Genomic DNA, 23,146 nt, shown 5'->3' on the forward strand with positions numbered 1-23,146 from the left:
GTAATCTTAAAAAACAGCACAAGTACTTTATGCATAGCTAATTTACATATCAACCCCCACCTTTCCCATTAATTAGCATGATGTCGGGTGAAAAGCCTAGTTTACTCGAGTAAAATAAACTGAGTGAATGGAAACCCAGAAAAGCATTTTACAGGAGCCATTTTTCTCATGTAAATGTCTGAAAAAAAAAAAAAAAAAAAACTTGCATGGAAACCCCATGTATGTCTGACAGACAAGCAGTGGGTGTGCTCTTCTTTGCCTGCTCGTGTTAGCTAGCATCTGATTGGCTGGTCCCATCCTACCAGCGAATCAGTTTTGAAAATGGTTTGTAAGTACGCCCCTCTGTGTATTCGATGTAAACAAACAAAAAAGCTGGGCACCTTGAATCCAGAGCAGGATGACAGGCCTGTAAATAAATTGTGCACATTGAAGAAAACTGACTGTATAGTTTGTGCATCTCTGGAGTTTCAAAATGAACTGTTATATATTTACTATTTAACAATATTCAATAACATTAAGATATATGATGGATGTTGTGGTAATAAATCAATGTATTATTATTATTATTATTATTATTATTATTGTTATTATTATTATTATTATTATTATTATTATTATTATTATTATGTTTTTGGCAGGGATTTCCGCATTGCGTCACAGATAGTGAAGATTAGGTGGTACAGTATTAACAAGATACAATGCGTGATGCTGCAGCTGTCACTAAATAAAAAAAAAAAACATGTTTTTCACAAACTAATGTCTAGTTTATAGATTACATTCCAAAGTACTGTAATCTGATTGGAATAAATATTTTGTAACACGCCTGTAATATGTTAAACTTGATTTAGGATTGTTGCAAATTTGTTATTATTATTATTATTATTATTATTATTATTATTATTATTATTATTTTCTTCTCCTGATGCTACCAAGGCGTAATTATGCCCCGCATTCAGTTGTTGTTCACAAGCTTGTACTTAACTGCAATGACATAAAGTAATCACGTCGGGGGGAGAGGAATGGAGCAAGAATGTATGTGGGCAGTACAATCATCGATATTTATTTGAACGATTCGATGTTGTGGCCTTGGATACTGAAAGTAGAGGCAGAAGGAGAGCTGGAACTGAGGGCTGTGGTGGCAGCTGGACTGAACGAACATATGAATCGGCTACTGGGGAAGCTCGGCACCTTTGCACCCCACATTCTAGAAACAAGGGCAGAGAGATGAGATGCCGCCTTTCTATGTGTTAGTTAATACAGGATCGATCAGCGGTTTGCTACTATCATGTCTGCTTGAAATGGAAAAGGTAAACTCACATTCAGAGATTTGGGTTTCGCAACGCCAGTTATTCTCTTAATACTGTACTGTAGTGGAACTCCTTAGCTCATAAACAAGACAGATTTCCAGCCTTGCACCACGTCTCAAACCAAGTATTAATGCTGTAACATTTGAGAGGATGAGTGGAGATATGAATAGGACTGCTGAGGAAGTGCCCCGTATTTTGATTAGATGGGAGCATTGGAGGCTCTGGAGAAGTGCAGTTGCAGATTTAAACAGTAAACTAGAGCAACTTTTGCATGCTGCAGTAATGAGCAGATCTGAAGAGAGAGTGGAGATCTACTGTAGTGAGGAGCGATTAACAGTAGAAGGCGGGATCTGTTGAACAGAGCAGAGGTCTGAGGAAGCAAACAATGGAGTGCTTTCAGTAGTGTGCAGAGGCCCAGCTGTACAGAGCATAGATCTGCTGAAGCAGAGATCTGCAATAGAGAATGGAGGACTACCAGCGGTAGATTGCGGTGGTCTGCTGCAGAGTAAGGATCTGCTGAATGTGGTAGATATTGGTCTTTCAGTGTTAAGGCAGATTTAGATGGAGCTGCTTTTGGGAGAGATGAAAAATGCAGAGATCTGAGACTGCTGCAGAACCTGAGAGGATGAAGAATGTGTTGCTCCAAGGCGTCTGCAAAACCTATTGATTGGTCGGGAGCAGTTTGAGAGTATTGTCTATTGGGGGTAGGAGGACATTGACTGAAACATTGATAATCGTAGGACATGGTTCTGTGACTGACTGGAGGCTCAAGTTGATGAAATGATGACTTTGAAAGTAGGAAAGAAGGAGCAGGTAGGAAAATAATTGATAATATCTAGGGAGCGCTGCACAGAGAATTGACCTCCAGTGAAAGGCAACAAAGTGTAGATTAGTGATTAGAGGTAAAGCACGAAAAGACGGCGTCTGAGAGTTTGCTACAAAAACAAAACACTAGACAGCGAAGGTGCAAGTAATCAGGGCTTAAATAGAGAATAGGTACTAATTGACAGGAAATTGGAAGCCCCCTGCTGCACGCCCCCTGCTGCACGCCCCCTGAACTACGCTGGCTAACATTTTTTTTTTTTTTTCTCTTGTGCTGGCCTCAACATGAGCTTCTGTGCTGCTTAAACAGATTGCTGGGTTGTAATATATAATTATAATAATAATAATAATAATAAATAATAATAATAATAATAATAATAATAATAATAATAATGCAAAATGCTTCACAATTTGCTGAAATAGATTTTATTTTAGTTTGATAATATACAATTTTAAATAAATCCAAGTTGGCATCTGATTCACCAAAAATATTTTGTAAATGTCAATGATGTCAAAGCAATTTCCTCATTTCCTCTTTTTTTTTTTTTTAGCTAGCAAGACGGATTATGCTCCAAATTGACCAATGTTATATTTTTTTTTTTTACATTCCCAAACCATATTAAATCCACTTTCAAGCTTTTAAGTGCACAAGTCCTGCATACAGTACTTCTGATGGATTTTGTTCCTGTGCCTCTGGGAATCCTAGAGTATGTATTGATATTATTCATATCTGGAACCCCTTAAGGAATCTAACATAAACCTGAATACAAATCCTATAGAGAAGATGATTTATAGTGCTGCAGTCAGGATCCATATTTAAGACTGTGCTGTCTGTGTTCAGCCTTGTAATGAGTGCAAGAGAAATGGGGTTGTATTACAATAGAGTATACTGTATTTGTTTAGGCTGATACAAAATTGAAACCTTAACATAAGCTGCTATGCAGAATTCTTACAAGAATGGAAATATGTCCTTTTTATTTTAACCTAGTTTAAGAGATCGATATGTTTAATAACTGCCATAATAATATTCATTTTTCAATAATATGACACAGTGGATACTACCAGCTAGAATATAACTAACTGCTGTGAAAGTGCCCCAATTGACATGTGTGTCAAGGTAGCCTGACATAGCAAACGTGGGGCTCTTTCATTTATAATGAACCATACCGAGAACATTTTTTTATTCAATTTTTATTTATATATATATATATATATATATATATATATATATATATATATATATATATATATATATTATATATATATAATGTTATTATTGTGTAAAGCTCAAGATACAAAGTTGCATTGTCTATGCTACAGTAATAACAAACAGAATGTCACTATTTCTTACCCGAACAATGATGTGGGTTCAGGCTTACATTCTCCCATGTTAAATCATTTTTATTTTAAGCCATGCAAATAGCAAATACTAAAGCGTTAGTTAGACAGACTTTCCTCGATGTATCAGGAAACAAGTCCTACCTTCTTGCACTTGTTGTCTGTGGTACTGCATTAAAGGACAGCATGACTGTTTCCCTGCTCAGCCCACTTGCATAAGCCTAACCTTAAGAAGCATTGCCACTGATTCAGTTAATACATTATTTTTTAATCAATAACACATTTTTCTAAAATAATCCCTTTCAAAATGCAAGACTTAATCTATGCATTGATCAGGCTATTTATAAGTTTAATAACAGATAAAGTTGGTAACTGATTAGCAAATATATATATATATATATATATATATATATATATATATATATATATATATATATATATATATATATATACATCAAAACTTTCAGTATCAGTTTGAACCTCTTTTTCCTGTTTGACCAATAAAAACTGGCAGCTACTTTAGCTTCCACTGCTCCAAGAAGAAACTATGGACTCCACTGAGTATTCCCACATAAGAGAAAAACAACAAACAAAACAAAACAGAAACAGAAAACAAAACATAATTAAATTGGTTATGCTTGACATCACTTAAATTGTACCTAATCATCCATCTTATACATATTTCACTTACATACTGTTTGGCCTACACAGTGCAATAATGACCCTAAGTACTCCTTCAGTTCTGTTTTGATATTGCACAGTTCAATGTAAAGAGTTAAACACCATGTTTTTTTTTTTTTTTTTTTTTTTTTTATATATATATTATAAAAAATTATTAACTGTGATTGTGCTCTCTGGTCTGTCATTTCATTGAACAGTTGACTCGTTTTCAAAATAACACCCTGTTTGGTGCAGTGTTGTAAATGTCTGTGACAGATGTGCTCTGGAATAACGCCTAGGAGGTTGCAAGGCCTCTTGTGGAGTGACCAGTGACCTTTTCAGGTGGCTAGATTGTATGCAGTCCTGACAGTATCTGCAATCCACCTCGACACACATTGTTTAGACAGGGCTTGACTGTAGAACTTAGACCCGAAGAAAATAAACAATTGCTCAGATTGCCGCCAAGTCTAGATGCGGTCAACATAATGTTCAGGTGCCCAAACTGAATAAAACATATGGAACTTTCTCTTCCTGTCAGACTGGAAAGGAGGTGGATGGAAGGCCTACAATTCCACTGACTGGTTGATATGGAAAGCAGAAATGCTTTTAGGGAGAAAAGAATTAGTACGCAGAGTAACCTTAGCTCTGGCTTACGCAAAAAACAAACAGGCTTGCATTTCACCTACTCTCTCGCTGAGAGGGTGAACAATTGAAATTGCCTGCTTCTGCAGTAGGGCTGTGTGACGGAAACATAAGTTCTGGTGATGAATCTTCCTCCCGACCTGTGAGGGCTCTAAAGAACGAGAGGAGAAGTATCTGGAAGGGCTGTCCGTTTCCGGGTCAGGGAAGTGGGTCAGCCTGGAAAGAAGCGTGACTCTGTTGTAAGACCGTATTGATTTGAAAGATAAACAAGAGGCAGCTGCAAGTAATAAGGCAGCTGCAACCGTTTACCTAGATATCATGCGGGATTACATATAGGGGCCAGGGTAACGCTGATCTTTTCCTTCGTTTGGGTAACGTGAGGAGAGAAGGACTGAGAGAGGAACTCTCAGAGTGTATTGCGTGTTGTATGTTGTCTTTGTTTGTTTATAATTGTCTGTCTTTTTCGCACCACTAGACAGTTAACGCACACCTCCAGAGCTGTCTCCACGTAAAGCACTATCCGGAGCACCACTGCACAGAGCACCTGCACGTTTGAATATCACCCAGGACTGGTGACCGTGCCTTTGTTTGTGTGTGAGACTGTACTGTGTTCACCATCCCCGCTCTTTACACATTGTTGTGTACTGCCGGGGATTTATTATTTGACAGTCGCCAGACCTGGAAACAGCACAAATAAACACTTGTTCACTGAATCACTGTTGTCTGTTCATCATTCCTGCATCGCATCACCGTTACACCTGTTTCCCTTACCAACCACTTTACCACAGGCCGCCACCTCCTTAGACACTAATATAGTGTCTTGAGGGTTCATGACTGTTGTTACGATGTTGCCCTGAAAGGGAGGGAGGCTGAATCGAAACTGCAGAGAGTAACTGGCCTTGATGGTGGAAATCACCCAGGTGTCTGTGGTGCACGATCACCAATAATCCAGATGGGTGTGGTAGAACGGGCCCTGGACCTGTAGCAGCAAATCCCTAGAGGCCTGTGGCTGCAGCTTGTGAGCAGGGCGCTGATAATTGCGCCAACCTCTTGGTTGTGTACCGTGAAGACAGTTCTGCGCATTAGCTCTAGCAGGGGCTGCAGGAGCCTGAATCTGCTTCTGGGGCTGGGGTTGCCTGTTTTGCCAATGCTTTACTCACTAACAAGCTGGGGATTCTGCATGGGGAGGAGGCATCCCAAATTTTTGGAAGACTCCAGTGGTTGGTGAGAGCATTTTAGCATCTCTTCCACTGCCAGCCCAAACGTATGCTCCAGTTACAGATGCATCCAGTAACAATGTTTCGTCCTTGTCAGGAACGCAAGCCAGAGCTGCCTTTTTGCCGCCACCAATGCAGCCATGTTCCTGACCAATGCCTGACCATTGTACTTAGACAACTGGAGCAGGTGGTTATTGACCAGGCTCAGCTTGACCAACTGGAGGGGCGAGGGCCTATGATCAGAGGACAGGGATTGTAGCAGCATGGACCACCAGTATGGTACTGTAGCTACCAAGACGCGTGCAAAATGCTGTGGATGCATAGGCCTTTTTCAGCATCATCTAAGCGACGCAGCATTGCTTATTGGGACATGAAACATCCCTTTGCAGCAAGGCCAGATTAGGCATCTACACCAGAGAGGCGACGGAATCCGGAAAAACAGGGGGGGGGGGTTGGGCCAGGCTATGCATAGCAGCAGGCACCCTATCAAATATAGCATTTAGGCTCATCTTCCATGGCTCAAGGCACCTGCAGGGCCACGGTAGCACTGATAAGAGAGGTGAGCTCGATCAATAGGGAGTACTGTGGGAGCGAAGAGATATCAGATTATGTGTACGAGAAGATTAATTCTTGGATGTCCATGTCCTCAAAATGCAGCAAGGGACAAAGCGTCCACCTGTGCTGGTCGTGGGCCAGGCAATGGTGTCTGAACCCTGGGGACTGAGACATATATATATATATATATATATATATATATATATATATATATATATATATATATATATATATATATATACTTATTATACCATAATTCAAGGTAATAGATTAAGGACAAACGTTTAGTAAACTTTAACCAGTTTTTAATAAAACAAAAAGGAAAATACACAACTTTTAGTAATTTAAAAAAGAATCTATATAAAAAAACAACCACACTTTCAGGCGTTTATAGTAATTCTTAACCAGTACGTTACATCTTGTTGATGAAATCCGGGCCCATTCTGTCTTGGTGAAGGCTTTCCCTTTTTTTCTCCAAACATACTGTGGTCCATTTTTGGGGAAAGGTTATATTTTAGTCTCATTGGACAAGAGAATTTTATTGCTTCAGATTCCTGTTCATATTTCTTGGAATTTTTTTTGTTGGTTTGTTTTATGAATTGGAGGTGAAGAGTAATGTACAATACTTTAAGGAAAATAAAATGCATATTTTTCACGGTAGACAGTCAAATGCACAATTTCCATGAAATTTGTGATTTTGAGAATTTTCCGGGGCCCTACAGAGAAATCATGAAAAGCCATTACATACGGCATTTCTGTCATGGACATATGTGGTAATAACATAAAAATGCATGGCCTTTAATGAGATATCTTGTTTATACCAAGAATGCGTATACATATAATATTTCATTGTTTTAAACACATGCGTTTGGGGAAAAAAATGTGATGTCTCTGACTCAGTGCCTGCATTTGTGTGGCTTAACTCATTTATGAAGGGCTTTATTCAAAATAAACTGTATATTTTCTTGTAATGTGGTCAGTGGTCATCACTTTCTTGACAATGACAAAGAAAAAATCAGCACCAATAGCCACTGACAACTGCTTTTGAGTTGTATTTGTATTTGTTTCATTTTTCAATAATTGTTTACGGGGTTGTTAGTAGTTAAAACACAACCACACAAGATGATAGCGAGTCAGCTAAAGCAGAAGATCATACTACTGTAATCTCTATGGAGCTATAAAAACAAAAATGTTGCTAGTATTACCCGCGTTCCATAAGGAATCGGTGTCAACCACGACGTCCGCCTTTGTGAGATACAAAGCTACATAGTTGCACATGAGGATGTTTTTATGGTGTGAACAGCACTAGTGTGTCAACCATTCACCATGTTCTCAAGAGGCACAATATCAATTTGAAGGCAATCTACAGAGTTCCATTTGAAAGGACTAGTGAAAGTAGTAGTGATGGGTTGGGGGGGAGCACGCCTGGTCATGTATACCTCCCCCCCAGACTTCTCCCAGGTAGTGGCTTCTTAGCCACTGTGTTACAGGAAAAAATAAGTGCAGAAAAGTTTTTTTTTTGGTGGCCTCAATACGCTTCAATCAGTACCGCTTTCAATTACTATACACATGAACCGCCACTCACAACTGACCAATGACATGCTTGCTGCCTGCTAAAGCGAGAATTTCAAATTTCTGTTTGTGATTAGGCTATTTACTGTCATTCGTGAGAGGACAATGCACACAGCTTTTATACTTTACAGTCAAAACGGGGGCGCAGTGTGACGTAACACTGAGTGGGAGATGTGAAGTATGGCCTGACAGCGGTAGGTGAAAAGAAAAAAATAATTTAAGAAATAGCTGTTTGTTTTGGTCGCCCTAATTTGATGAACCGTCTGAAGACAACAAGCTAGCAGCTACCACCGGCAGCCCTGAGACATTCAAACGGTAATTAAATTAGTCAGGATTTGTGAGATTAAATAAAATCGTTTGCTTTGAACACAAAATGTTAGTTAACAAAAATGAACAACCATAAGTACAAATGAAATTATATTTAGTTATTTTTATTTATTATAATAATGTGAAATTGAAATCTGATGCGCATGTTAAAAGTTCAAGTCCTTTGCTTTGTATTTTCTTTTTTTTTTTTTTTTAACCATTTTGCACAACAGTGTATTTGGTTATTGGATATTTTGTTAAAAAAAAAAAAAAAGATGGCTACGTCACTGCTGGCAGGGTTTATTATTTAAAAATAAAAATATATATATTCATGTTTTTTTGTAAGTGGGTAGAGAATATGAAAGTGCATAGTTTATTTCAAACTTTAAAACTTTAATGACATAACCAAAGAGTGCCTAAGACCCTTCACCATTATATTTGTTCTCGAGTGAGGCTTTCACTTTTTCAGTCAGCAAAAATATGTGCTTAAAAAGAGTGAATTTGATGTAGGTCTGTTAAAATGGCAAAAAGACAGCTACGTTTGCAGTTTTTCTACAACAAAAAAGCTAAACCACCAACACCAGAGACATCAACAGAAACCAAACCTGACTCTTATGTAGTTCAGAATGTTATTAACAGCACGAGAGTGTGACGATACTTCTATTTCAAATGCTCAGGTTAGTGCAGGTGCAGCTGTCGATAAGAGACCCTTTCCTATAAAGTGTTGTTTGCAGCTCTCTTGATTGTGACAATCTGGCGTAGAACTGTTTGTGATGATAGATCTGGTAATGTTAGAAAGCTAGCTTAATGTTTACATTAAAATGGTTCAAATTGGGCATCGGGTTTGAGCGCGGTTTCACTTTGATAGTTCGGGTTTTTTTGGGTGGGGTGTTGCTGTGCCCCACCAGCTTTTCAAGCCACGAGTCAATATTGAGTGAAAGCGTGAAGGGAGAACATCCACTGTGACTTAGATGAAATTATGTAGTGAGATAGAGCCAGGCAGCTTTGTGATGCAGAATAAAAATATAATTGTAATACCAGACACTGATCATGAAAGTTTGTAGGTTTTTTTTTTTTTTAATTCTAAATTAATAACTAAATATTGTGTCTATGATATGACAAAAACATTATAATGTTTGTGTATACTAATTTTCTGGTTGATAATGTAAGGCTTTCCATTGCATGATCCATTTGCAATTGGAAGTTGTATTTATTTTGGTTGAAAAGTTAAACCTAAATGTTTGAAGAATTTATGTAAATATCAGGTTTTGCAAGATGTATGAATACATTTGACATGTTTGCTTCATTTTGCAATTGATGTTTTGCAAATCCTGCAACTGTTTTGGTGTTTGTGTTAACTGTTTTGAGAATTGTGCTAATAGTCTCAGTAAGTGCTTTAGCGATTGACAAAAAATAGTTTTAGAGGTTAGCTTTTGGTGCACAGCACACAGTGCAGTACCTCGACCAGCCTTTCCACACACTTCATAGCCCTAGAGGACCTTATAGGCAGTGACGGCTAGTATTCAAATAAACAAGTCTGAGAGGCATGACCTATCTCACCTCACAGAATGAGGAATACATTGAATACCTACCCAGTGTCTTCAATTAGCCCAAACAATTATGGACTATATTTTGACACCCTCAAGAACGTTTCCTAAAAAAATTACGTAATACAGAAGTAAAGCTACCTCCCATGAAGTCCATTCTCTCTTGAAGGGTATTGTACAGTGACTTGTGTTCATTGTGTATTGAACACAATTGAATTAATGCTGAAACCCATAAAAAAATAGGTTAAGGTACCAGAGATAAGTGACAGCAGAGTGGCTCTTCTGTTCCTGTCATAACACACTGGACTTGAACAGTCAAGTACGTTATTTAATATTTGGTTTAAAGGATTATGAACCATTTATTATCATGCAATGTGACAACTGCTACATTGTTTAAATAGCTCACCTTGGGGATGGTAAAATAAGTCCCAGATTTTTGTACAGCACAGTTCCAAGAATGAACACTGAGGATTCATCTAAATCTGTAAAATAAATCCAGAAATGGCAATTATGAGTAACTCATTTAAATAGATCAAATCAAGCATGTTTGGGAACTTATTTTTACCTGTTGATGGAGGAATGAAGAGCCCCTTTGGAATAACCACCTTATCTTCAGAATTTCTTGCCCAATCAACCATGCCTTTCCTGCCTTTCATGGGAAAGTTAATGTCGGTCAAAACGGATGCTGCTGGAAGTTTCTGAATGCTAGCCACTGGTGAAAAATAAATACATAAATAAGTAAGACAGCCATCATCTAAAGCATATTAGAAAATGTAATATAGCAAATGTAATTTACCAAATGCTTGCGTCATCTTTTCAGTTTGTTCTATGCTCTTTTTTGTCAGTGTTTATGTCATTCAAGTTTAATAAAGAAAAATCCTAAGAGCTACGTTTCTAATAGGTCAGAGTAACAATAATTGAATCGTTGAGATGAATAACCTATATGTGCAATTTTTAAATTGTGAATTTGAATAGAGCTCCTTCCTTCATATCTAGTGAATATCTACCATGACTCACCAACAGAAGGGTAAATATGACTCACACAATTAATGAATAGATAAAAAAAAAAATGGTTGGCGTGCAAATATAGGGTTCTTTGTCTCAATGCTTCAATTATGACTAACCATAAAGTTATAAAATAGCATGCTACATGAGTGAAACGTCATTGCTTCATATTGTACATACTCATACAATTAATAGGACAACTCGCTTTTTTCTGTTTCTAAATGTGGATGATTGTACATTGACATGGAGATTACTTCAGAAGAAAAGTAGTGACAAGGGCAGAAACCACAATCTGTGTACAGTACATGAGAGGACATTTTGTATGAAGATATAAAAATAACGTGCAAATTCTGTTGCTTCTATACAGCCACTGAAGATCACTAGCCACTATCTAAGAATAGTATTGGGGCCACCGGGTTTGACTGTGCATGCAGATATATTAACTAAGACGAAGGCAAGCAAATACCATCCCAATGAATATATATATATATATATATATATATATATATATATATATATATATATATATATATATATATATATACACACACACATACATACACACACAAACATACACACATTAAAAATAGTAATGGTTTATGAAGATCTCTCAAGTGAAAAACCTGTTGCTCTTGCATAACCAAATGTTGAAAATAACTATATCTGTTACATTGATCTAGCTTCTGGTTGCTCCGTCAGCTTGAACATATTTGCTTGTATTTATTTTTGGGGTTGCCTTACCAGTCACCAAGAATGCACACTTGTGTGGGTTAGAATTGTTGCAGTGAGCTGGATGTGTGATGTTAATCAAGGGGAAGCATTTAGAGTAGTAAAAATAATGTTGCAAGGAGTGAGAATCTGCTGTGTTAGCATCCAGGGGACGTGCAGAAAAGGCGGCCTTTTGCTCAGATTTTTTGTCTAAGTCTCATTTGAGAAGTTCCCTGAATTGACGTGGTGTTATATATGGCTACAACCTCATTTTCTTTAATTCTTGCCAACCCCTTCACTTCTGCCTGGGTAAATGGCACTACCAATTGCTACAGTGGTGTCAGATAGTGAGGATCGAAAAAGGGAAAAGGGCTTGGCACAGAAAATATAACCGTTTTTTTGTGCTTTAAAAGTGCTCAAGCATTGCTGAAGCTGCACCAGAATACATTTAATAGCCCTCGAAAGGTTTGAAGACCACATCATGTCATTAAACTCTGATGCTGCGCTTTGGGTGAAAATGCAAACCACTATATGAGTGTTTTCATTATCATGGCAGCAGAAGCTACATTTTGACACAGTGGCCTGATGTACTGTACAGCATGCTACTTGTGTTTCCAGATGGTCTTTGGAACAAAGCTGTAGCTTCAGCAGGATGACAACTTTGAGGGAGTGATTCTGCCTCCTTTTTCTCCTGCAGGCATGCATTCTCTCAACTTCCCCAGTCACAACCAGGTCAACCAGGTCAATCAGGGTCTGTACAGTATCTTTCATTCATATCCCCATCGTGCCAGCGTAAGACGGACTATTTTTGGACAATTTCTATTATATACATGCACACGTTATATATACAAATTTTGATTATAATGTACTTTTTTTATGATCTGAAGAAAGAAACTGCCTAAAATAGTGGAATACTAAATTTAGTGTTGATTGAATAGAGCTTTTTTTTTTTTTTAAACTGTCTGTTTTAATTGTTATGTAATGCAGAAACCAGAAAAAATGAAACCAGAAAATAAAACCTGTACATAATGTAGGTGCCCTTAAATGAATAAACACTCTGAATTAATAATGTGTTGTTTTTTTCATTTTGAAGAACTGGATGAAACACCTAATACAAGTAAACCCAACCACACAAACACATCACAAAATATGCCAAAGTTGTCTGATATAAAACAATACAAGCTAACTAGCATTGTTAGGAAAAATGGTAAAGTACTTATACTTTTGTAACGTTATTTAGTACCAGTACTGTATTTACAACAAAATGAACTTTGTTAAATGCATGTTGTTGATAAGTGTTCTTATCAAGTGATTGAATTGTGTGCTAAGTTCCCCCACTCAAACAAAACATTTTTGATCTAATTCAACTAATTTATTAGTAAAACCCTAATGTAAAAAGTATGAGCCAGATTCACAAAACTATAAGGAATATTTTGCAAACAAGACCTATTTTATTCAATTAAATCAAGCAATTCATGAAACATTTTACAACTCTTTCAGTGAGGGTTTATGTTCATGTATTCTCATTTTTCATATCACTGTTTAACCTGAGAGAATGTTTATAAACACTTCAACAAAACAGTCTGAAAAGAACCCGGGGTATACTTGGCTAGAGTGCTTGAAATGCACTCATTACTTTACATTACAGTTACCTCAAACCTGTATATTGCATTGTTAGAAAGCAAACATAATCATTTAAATTCTCATTTCATTCCCACACTGAAGATGTATATCAAATGCATACATGAACACTACAAATGCATGCTACTCTTAGTAATATTCAATTAAAACAAACTAAAAATACTAAAGATTTTGTTAGCTTACCTGCACACACACACACACACACTATAATGTACACTGTTACAGTTCTGCTGTTTAGCCATTGACTGTATTAACAATTATACAATACAATATTAATTGCTTCAGTGAAATGTCTATAATGAAGCAATTACCCATCTTCCATCTAGAAATGGAGACATGTACAGAGATAACTGTAACTGTGGGTATATTTACCATACTAGTACTTTATATATTTTATTTCTGCAAAAGGCAATATGCTTTTCTAAAAATAATAATAATAATAATAGAGAATACAAGTGAAATTGTTATGTCTGAAAGCTCTTGCATACTGTATACAGTAGAAATAGCCCAGCAGCAATGTGACAAAGCAAAAAAAACTAATAAGCATGATAATGCAAAGATGTGATATGACACCAGATGCAGCAAGTCGAGTCATATGATAAGCAAAACCGCTATGCTAAAAGTAGATCACTGTGACGTACAATATTCAGTCTAGGAGAGGACGGTAAAAAGGTAGCTGTTATACTACTCAAAATATGACACTATTTGCTGTAAATTATTTATCATTTAGTTAAGTTGTCATGGAATTCAATAATTAATCTGAATGGTTAGCCCGATCAGAAAGGTTTCCAGAGGGAGTTCCATTCCTGACAATTTGATGCAGCTTCCTAGAATAAATTGCTTTTTAATATTTTTTTTTCTTCTACTACTATCGCCAGGGGACGCCAAAGGAAACTACTTCGTGTCCATCTTAGATGAGCTGTTTTGCTCCAGTTCTTACTGGAATAGTTATAACCATTATTTTTTTACCAAAAAGGTTAATGCCCTGAAATTAAAGTGGTTGTCGATCTTCACTGTAGTTTTATTTAAAGTGCCCCACTGAGGACAATATAGGAATGACAGCAGGACATATAATGTTTCAGTCCATGGCATGACATAATTCAGTGCCCCTACCATAGCACATGCATACATATGCCAGTCAAAAAGGCAAACAATGCTAAGAGTTAATAACAACCAACGTTGTTAACAAGCCTTTCTGTGATAACAAAAAAAAAAAGCTTGTACCTTCATGTTTAAATTAATTTGATTATTTTGATGTGCTTTGACTGATGTTGAAAAAAAAAAAAAAAAAAAACAGGGGGGTGGTGCTTGCATTGAACTCATTCAAATTTCATAAGGTTAATTTGGCTTTCAAATTAATATACTAATGTTATAAAATGTGTATTTTTAAAATTTGATTTGATGTTTTCTATTGTATACTGTTTACAGTAGGTTTTACTGCCGGAAAGAGTATTGATAAATAATATATTTTCATAGTGGTAAATTTAGTCTATTTTACATTGCATTGTCATTGTAGTGTCACTGCATTGCTATTTCAGATGACATGGTAAAGGTACTCTCTATGGGCTACCTACTGTAATGAATCCTTGGTTTAGCACTGCAGAAGGTGGTTTAGTTAATGATTCTTCCACATCATGGATTCTCATTGGATGCAGTGGAATCACTTTTTATGCTGTTCTTTTTCTTTATCTGCGTGGTATTGTGCATGTAGAAAAATAATGGCGTTTTGAAGGATCTTACTGAAATGATAATATTTCCTCTCAGGCTGTATTATGTCCTTCTCGTATAATGGATCTTGAGTAGATATATCTTTTTTTCTAAAACCAACACTATGGACGGATACAGTTATACATTATTTTTTCTATTAGATAGAGGTCACCTTTCCACTGTTTGATTGATGCTATAGTTGAGGAAGATAAACATTTATTGCACGTGGCAAAGTCATCATCACAAATCACAATGAAAAAAGCTTAATAAATCTCAATACTTTATCAGCTGTCTATTGCGGCTGTGCATTTTTGGTTTTGTTTGCAGCTTGCATTTAAGTATTATAAAATTGACAATTTACACAGACAGGAAAGATGAGTGCATCTGTTTTCAATATAAAAAGATGCCAGGAATGGAAGAGATTTAAATAAGAAAAGTTTCCAGGCCAACAATTCACTGATGCATTTTCTGTTAATTAGAGGTGTTTGATCATAAGAGGAAGCTGATTAGAGTTCTTAGAAAAGGGGATATCATAGCAAGCACTTTTCTGTGTTTTTCATGAAAAGAAAATTTAAAAAAAAGAATGTATAAACAACTTATTATAATTTCCTCTAGTTTGTAATGCGTCAGTTTTATGGAACTGACAAAAACATGAACTTTGGTACCTTGGCCATAAAAAAAAATACATGTTACATAAAAAGTTTAAAGGCAGACGTTCACTAAAAGTGTTGTGTTGTTTTTTTCCTCTAATAAATTTGAAGCGAAAAGTAGAAAACAAAAATTGATGTAAATGTCAGCTGAAACTAAAATGTTCGGGGTAAATTTCACTATATTATAAACGCTTTAGTTTTCTTTTAAAATTATATTCTTTGGAGTTTGAAAGTCACTTCAGAAAAATGTACAGGTTGCATACCTGCCATGTGTTGTAATATGTCCTAAAAGGGTATATTTCTTGTTCCAAGATCAAAGCTAGTAAGATGTAAAGTGTAGTGTGGGGTGGTTGACTGTTTGGCCCAGGATCTCGCCTTCTGGACCGGTAGGAGCTGCCCTCGGTGAGAGGTCATTAAGGCCAGGTGATGGAGTACCACTGACCCCCAGAAGGGAGATACAGTTGCAAAGGAGGAGGTGGAGGAGAAAGGCTTGAAGAATAAATATAGGTTGAGGGACCAATAGTATTAGCGTAGCGAGCTGCAAGCCTCTATGAAAAAGATGTTGGTTGGATCCTGGGCTCATGCTGTACATATCTTGCTGACAACAATTAAAATACTTAATTTTCAGCTACCACATAGTATAAACAATTTTGGCTTTTCATTGTGTTTACAGTTTATATACAGTAGAATATAATTTATCCGCACCCCTTCATCCTCGACTTCAATTATCAGCGGCTCCCTGACAAGTTTTACCTGTGAAATACGGTACATTACTGCCAGTGTAGACTTAATGCCTGCGGTCTTGGTTTGAGCAGCAGAAGGATTCTGTAAAATTAGTTCTCCTGAGGCAGTTACTTAGTGAAGCCGAGCAAACATAATTTGCCTGACTGAAATAAAAGACTATGATGGACTTCAACATGGTTCAAAAGAATGACTTGCAGCAGTGAATTGTTTAAAAAAGCTGTTACGAAGAAAAAAACTAAAACCTTCAGTTGGTAAGTGTTTTGTTGAAATGTACAACAAGTTTAAATTACACAGCAGGCTTGTTTATTTAGTTTTAAAGAAAAACAAATGCAATACTGGCAACACTTTGCTACCATTATTTAAAATTAATACGTGGAATAAATTTCCGATAATACCTTGTGATATTTCTAGCTGTTAGCCACACGACTTAGGTTACAGGAAAATTGTGAGCTCTGACAGGCTGACTAGCTTTGTAGATGTAGCTCTGTAGTATTTGTTTTGCAGTATTTTTTTTGTTTTTTTATTTTGTTTTTTGTTTATTTTGTTTTTGGTAACAGAAAAAGCCAGGGAAACGGGGTTGGAGGTGTATTGCATTTTGAAAAGATCACTGTCAAAGGAAACTAATTTGAAAACATTCTTCTGTCTTTGTAATATATTGTATTGCATACAAACGCTAATTTGGTTACATTACTAGTTGCTGTATTGTATTCATGCATGCCACTGTGTGTGTGTGTGTGTGTGTGTGTGTGTGTGTGTGTGTGTGTGTGTGTGTGTGTGTGTGTGTATATATATATATATATATATATATATATATATATATATATATATATATATATATATATATATATATATATATATATATAGTGCCTTACAAAAGTATTCAGACCTTCTCACAGTTTTCACATTTACATTTTCACTTGCAGTCATGACACTTTGAAGTAGGAATTAATAAGTGTTAAATATGCAACCTAATCCATACATTGAAAGCAAAAACTAAAAGAAAGTAAATAGACAATTAATATGAAATAAAAATGGAAAAGTCATGATTGCATAACTATTCAAACCCTTTGCTGTGGCAAACCTAAATTAATTCAGGTGCACAAAATGACCTTAACGAGCCACACAATTAGTTGAATGTCTGTGTGCAATAGTAGTGGTTCTCAGGATTTCAGAATAAAAACACCTGTCTCTGTGAGGTTCCTTGGTCAGGTAGTGAATTTCAAGCAAAGGCTCAATCATGAAGACCAAGGAGCTTTCAAAGCAAAGTCATTGAAAAGCACAGATCAGGAGAAGGGTACAAAAAAATATCGAAGTCTCTGAATATCCCTGTGAGCACAGTCTACTCCATCATCAAGAAATGGAAAGTGCATTGTACCACTCAGACACTGCCTAGATCAGGCCGTTCCTCCAAACTGAGCAGCCGGGCATGGGGGAAACTGGTGAGGGAGCTACAGAATTCAGTGGCTGAGATGGGAGAAAATGTGCATCAGTCAACAATATCTAGAACACAAAAGTAGCCTATATGGCAGGGTGGCAAGAAAGAAGCCATTACTAAAAATAAGCCATCTCAAAGCCCGCATGGAATTTGCAACAAAGCACCTGAGTGATCCTGCAAAAATGTAGCAAAAGGTGTTGTGGTCAGACAAGACCAAATTGGAACTTTTTGGTTTAAATGCCAAGCGTTATGTTTGCTGCAGACCCAGCACAGCAAATCTCCCAGTCAACACCATCCCTACAATCAAGCATGGTGGTGGCAGCATCATGCTATGGGGATGCTTCTCCTCAGTAGGGACCGGAAAGCTTGTTAGGATTGAAGTAAAAATGGATGGGGCAAAGTACATGCAAATACTAGAGGAAAACCTGTTTCAATCTGCTAAAGACTTAAAACTGGGACAAAAATTCACCTTTCAGCAGGACAATGATCCAAAGCAAAAAGCTAAATCTACACTGGATTGGCTTAATAAGAAAGTGAATGTCCTTGAGTGGCCCAGTCAAACCCTGACTTGAATGCTATTGAAAATCTGTGGAAAGACTTGAAAACTACTGTCCATAAGCAATCCCCAAGCAACTTGAGAGAGCTTAAGCAAATCTGCCAAATATGCTTCCACCAAATATTGAGTTGACAGGTCAATCAACATATTTCAGTTTTTTCTCTTTAGTTTTTGCTGACATTTACTGTACCTTATCTTACCCTTAGAAGTCTCTAGTTTGAGCATTCAATTTTAATGTGCAAAAAAAAAGTGCATGCATCATTTTGTAATTTCACAAAATTGGACACCATAGGAAGGGTCTGAAACTTTTGCAAAGCACTGTGTGTGTATATATAAGTTTTTGTTAAAAAGAGCCAACTTCCCAATGTTTTGCTATTTAAAACAAACAAACAGTGGAGATGCTTATAGGGTTTTGATGCCATGGTAACTATGCTCATTTATTTGTATTTAAATCTATTAATGTGCTTGTGATGTGCCGGTAAGTCATTTCATAATTAGCCTATGAACCGGAACACTGACCAGTGTATACGCTTTAAGTACATAGCAGCACTTTCCGAGCATATAGGCAGCTCTTTTTGCTACTATGATGAATTCAATTTTGTTTCTGCAGGACTTTTGCACATTCAAAGGAATGTTTGTTTTTAATTATAAGATTGATTGAGGCCCTTACTTTTCACAGACACATTGTCCATTCATTCTTAGTCTGTTTGCCAGGGAATTGACATCACAGCAAGGCCTAATCAATGTGTATCAGAAGAAATGTTTCAATGAATGGCAAATGCCCCTACAAAAATCCTTCCTCGCTTACCCAGGTTTCCAGTCATCAGATAGGAGTTGTGAAAGTCCTTCATCCCCAGCCCCACTATGTGTATGAAATCTTCAATTACCATCATTAGCTCCACTGAACCTGGGTAGATCTGTAAAAAAAAAAAAAAAAAAAAAAAAACACTCTTTAGATGGGGCAGAGGAAAGGGAAAAAAAGTGGCATTACTTCCAATTGCATTTGTAATTTGTATTACATTCACATGTTTTGGAATTTTAAAAGGTTGCCCATTCAAGTTAACATTGATTAACTGATTGGGTATTGGGTTTAAAAAAAAAACTTTCTTTTTGGAAAAAATAACCTTCCAGGTGAAAAGAAACCGGTGAACAATTGCCCATTTCAGTGCATTTTCTTCATGGCTGAATCTGGCTCTTTTTCATCCTGCAGACAGGACCTAAGGGGCATGTGGAAAACCTATTGTGCACCAGGGCATGTTATTCTTGTGTTGTAAACAGTAAGCACATCAATGACAGACTATACACATACACCTTCCCTGGTTATAAGACCAATATGAGTTATACAAATGTTTCAGTAATGTCCCAGCTCTTTCATGGTCTACATTTTTCCTCCAAGTTGTAAAGGCTTAAATAAGGCTTTTTATATGTGCATTATTCTTAAGCCTTTTTTTAATTAATCAAGTGGTGTTAAAGGGTCTTTCATAACTAAAAAATGATAATGATAATGTTCCTGCTAAATTAAAGTATTCTGTCACTATTATCTGCTCATATAGCCCTTCATTTTTATTTTATAATTCAGATTTTCTGTGTTTTACCTAGACTTTTCTACTCCTTTACGAATTCAATTGATACCATTTTATGGTGTCTCAATCACAATTGAGAAACATGCTAATAGCAAAATTGATTCAATTTTTTCTTTCTTTCTGTGAAACAACTAAATGGGCTTTTAAATCAGCCAAGACTCAATTTTTCATTTACAAGCAGGAGACAAACAAATGACATCCTAACATGTTAATAAGTGACTAATCTGTATTAAAGCTAGAATGAAAAATAAAGCATTTTATGCTTGACACACTTTAGTACAATTGCTATGCGTAAAAGTATTAACATTAATAAAGATAAGTCCCTTCTGCTTTGAAATGAAAAGTAAGACTTACAAGTTAAATGTCCATTTAGCTTTTTCACAGAAAAAACTCGTAAACTAAATCAATTTTACTATTAACACGTTTTTCCGCTGAGATTTTGTTACATAAATGGCATCAATTAAAATTCTTAAAGGAGAGTAGAATACCGAAAATCAGAAGCCCTATTTATAATTAGGCTTGCTACTTTTCGATATTAAATCGGTAAAGTTTGTAAACTTCAAATTCCCAAGAAATTTCAGTTCAACTGAAATACATTTATATACGATCCATGTCGGTAAAACCACTTGCTATTTTTTATTTTCTTACCAAAAATAACCATTTAGAAATCCACTCTACTTTGTGTAGTTTTTATACTTGCTGTTTGTCCCGTCTCCGTTCCACTCTGAATGGCTGGGGGTTGCTGTCAGTCATCTCAGCGGTTCGTTAGTACTGTAGTTTCACCCTGTTCTGACAGATTTCATTGACTGAAGCAGCGCTTGAATGATCTCATTTGTTTAAATGACTGTCAATCAAGACCTGCACCAACTGTGCACTTTCATTTGCCAGCTACAGTGCCTGTCATTCAAAGCGCCTACTTTGAAATTAGCAGGTTAAGGTGTACGTAAGCTTTTGCTTCAGGTATATGGTGACAGTTACTAGTTTGATTTGCAAATGGGGTGCAAGAGAAAAACACTTAATGAATATCGTGCTCAATACCCTGGCCGACGGCTGAAGTCTCTGCGGCAGGATGAAGCAGACCTGAAGCAGGAGAGGAGTGGAGCTCAGACTCTGAATATTAAGTGCAAGTTAGTTCTGTTCAACTGTCTAATGTTTTGTTCTGTGCATATTATTTTTACTTGTAAATGTATACTATAAAAGTGTGTTTAATACACCTATAGATGCTGTGTTTTCTATGGTTTATTTGAGACAATTTTTTAAATTGTGTCAGCTGTGACCAAAAGTTATTTCAATTAGAATGTTGGTAACCATGGTTTTGTTGCATGTTAAATATGATAAAGGGGTTTTGCTAAATGAGACATTTTTCAATGGCATAAAAAGCCTGTTTTCTTTTTTTAAAGCATAAAGGTCGATTTCACCCATTCTCTGTTTGAATTGAAAAATAAAGATTAAAAAAAAAGGTACATTCTTTCTAAAATAAACATCGATATTAATCTTCGATTTGGCAAAAAAATACAAATCATATAGTAGCAAGCCTATTTATAATCTATGTTGCATGCTGTAGCCTTTTCTATTACTGCCCAAGTGTTAAGGGCTTTCTGACTGGTCCTGTGCAAACTGAATTTTGTGCAGTCATGCTGTCAAGACACTGAGAAGCTTGAAATTGAAACATCTCCTTACAACTTTCAATAAACTCTCAGAACTGTAGCAATTTAAGGTTATAAAAGTGAATTCGATGGTACTGAATTCATATCCATAAGGGTAGGATATACACATAAAACATACAGTACCTAATATAACTCATTGGCTGATGGCATATGACTCCAAGCTCATTTTAATGCTGCACACCTAAACACACAGGTACAATTTCTGTTTGTATGGTGCTGTGCCAAATACACTGGTGATACAAATGAGCAGTATGAAGTGACAGCAGACCCACACAAACGTGATAAGCAACATCCCAAATAGGCTGGCATGCAATAACAACAGGTCACACCATGAACAGCAACAGAGCCAGACCAATTACTAAGGAGGAAGACAAATTAAGGAAATTTCCCACATCTACCTGACAGATACAGTAATTCATTAAATCTGAAACATACCACTGTAACAGAATGGCTAACTGCAGTAAGGCAAAACAATTAATAAGAAATGAAAGCCATACATATCACCCTCGCTAATATACTGTACCGTACACTTATAATAGTAACAGAATGAAAACAAAAAGAGAAATGAAGTGTTTAAACAACATATTTCCTCTTATTTTTCAACAATCAAAAAACAAACAAACAGAAACATCATGGGTCAATTCCAACGAACAAAAAGCTGAGGATGACCCCGTGGTTAGTACTTTGGGACTATACTAAACTAGTACACTAGTTAGCACCAACTGCAATGAACCAAGAAATTGCAGACAGTCCCCAGGTGCATATTAAAATGTTCCAAATGCAACAAAATCCAAATGATGACTGTTGCCCCCTAGATGTTCCTGATATACAATACTAAGTTAAACCCACAAACTCTTGACTAAAGCCCATTTCACACTGGCACTACCCGGGTCCAGACCAAGGTCCTGGCTACCCGGGTCACAGTCCTGCGTAGTGTGAAACCACATACCTGGGTCGTACCTGGGTTAACCTGGGTCCCAGCGACCTCAGTATGTGGGTCTACACGCTTTGACCTGAGACAAAATGCTTGACTGCTGTTTGTGAGCCGCCACAACAACAAGCAGCCATGCCTGCGTGAAGGTTTCACTTCCGCAAGGAACATTTCTGTTTAGCCATATTTTTGTTGCTTGAGACACACCATGAGTCAGGTTGCAGCAGGGATGAAGAAACATTTGCTCTAATTAACAGTTGGGCCGACGGTTCAATCCAGAGAAGCTTGGATGGAAGCATCAGTAACAAGCTGCTTCCGGGGCATCGATACTCATATTGTTTACTTGCGTGTCTCACCCAGGTCGACAAAGCAGTGTAAAATCACGTACCCGACCCACTTGACAACGGGTCCTGCCCTAGTAGGCTCTGACCCAAGTAGATCATGCCAGTGTGAAAGGGGCTGTAGTAGAAGAGTTACTGTAACAAGTTAAAACGAGAAACCTCATTTAAAGGCACATTTTCTGAAATGAAACCATTAATTAAACACAAATCAA

At 36.7% G+C, this 23,146-nt stretch overlaps 1 protein-coding gene across 3 annotated transcripts in view; it reads right to left on the reverse strand.

Annotated features, from left to right (window-relative positions):
* The window catches only part of LOC121315738 (adhesion G protein-coupled receptor B3-like), a 213,302-nt gene that overhangs the window by 72,012 nt on the left and 118,144 nt on the right, over positions 1-23,146 (reverse strand). For all 3 annotated transcript variants that reach the window (XM_041250105.1, XM_041250104.1, XM_041250103.1), the window contains 3 exons: positions 19,221-19,329; positions 10,532-10,678; positions 10,373-10,448 (listed from right to left, as the gene is read on the reverse strand). In XM_041250105.1, coding sequence (XP_041106039.1) covers positions 10,373-10,448; positions 10,532-10,678; positions 19,221-19,329 — 332 coding nt within the window. The remainder of the gene's footprint in view (positions 1-10,372; positions 10,449-10,531; positions 10,679-19,220; positions 19,330-23,146) is intronic.

The sequence above is a fragment of the Polyodon spathula genome, chromosome 5, assembly GCF_017654505.1.
Source record: "Polyodon spathula isolate WHYD16114869_AA chromosome 5, ASM1765450v1, whole genome shotgun sequence".
In the NCBI taxonomy this organism is placed as follows: domain Eukaryota; kingdom Metazoa; phylum Chordata; class Actinopteri; order Acipenseriformes; family Polyodontidae; genus Polyodon; species Polyodon spathula.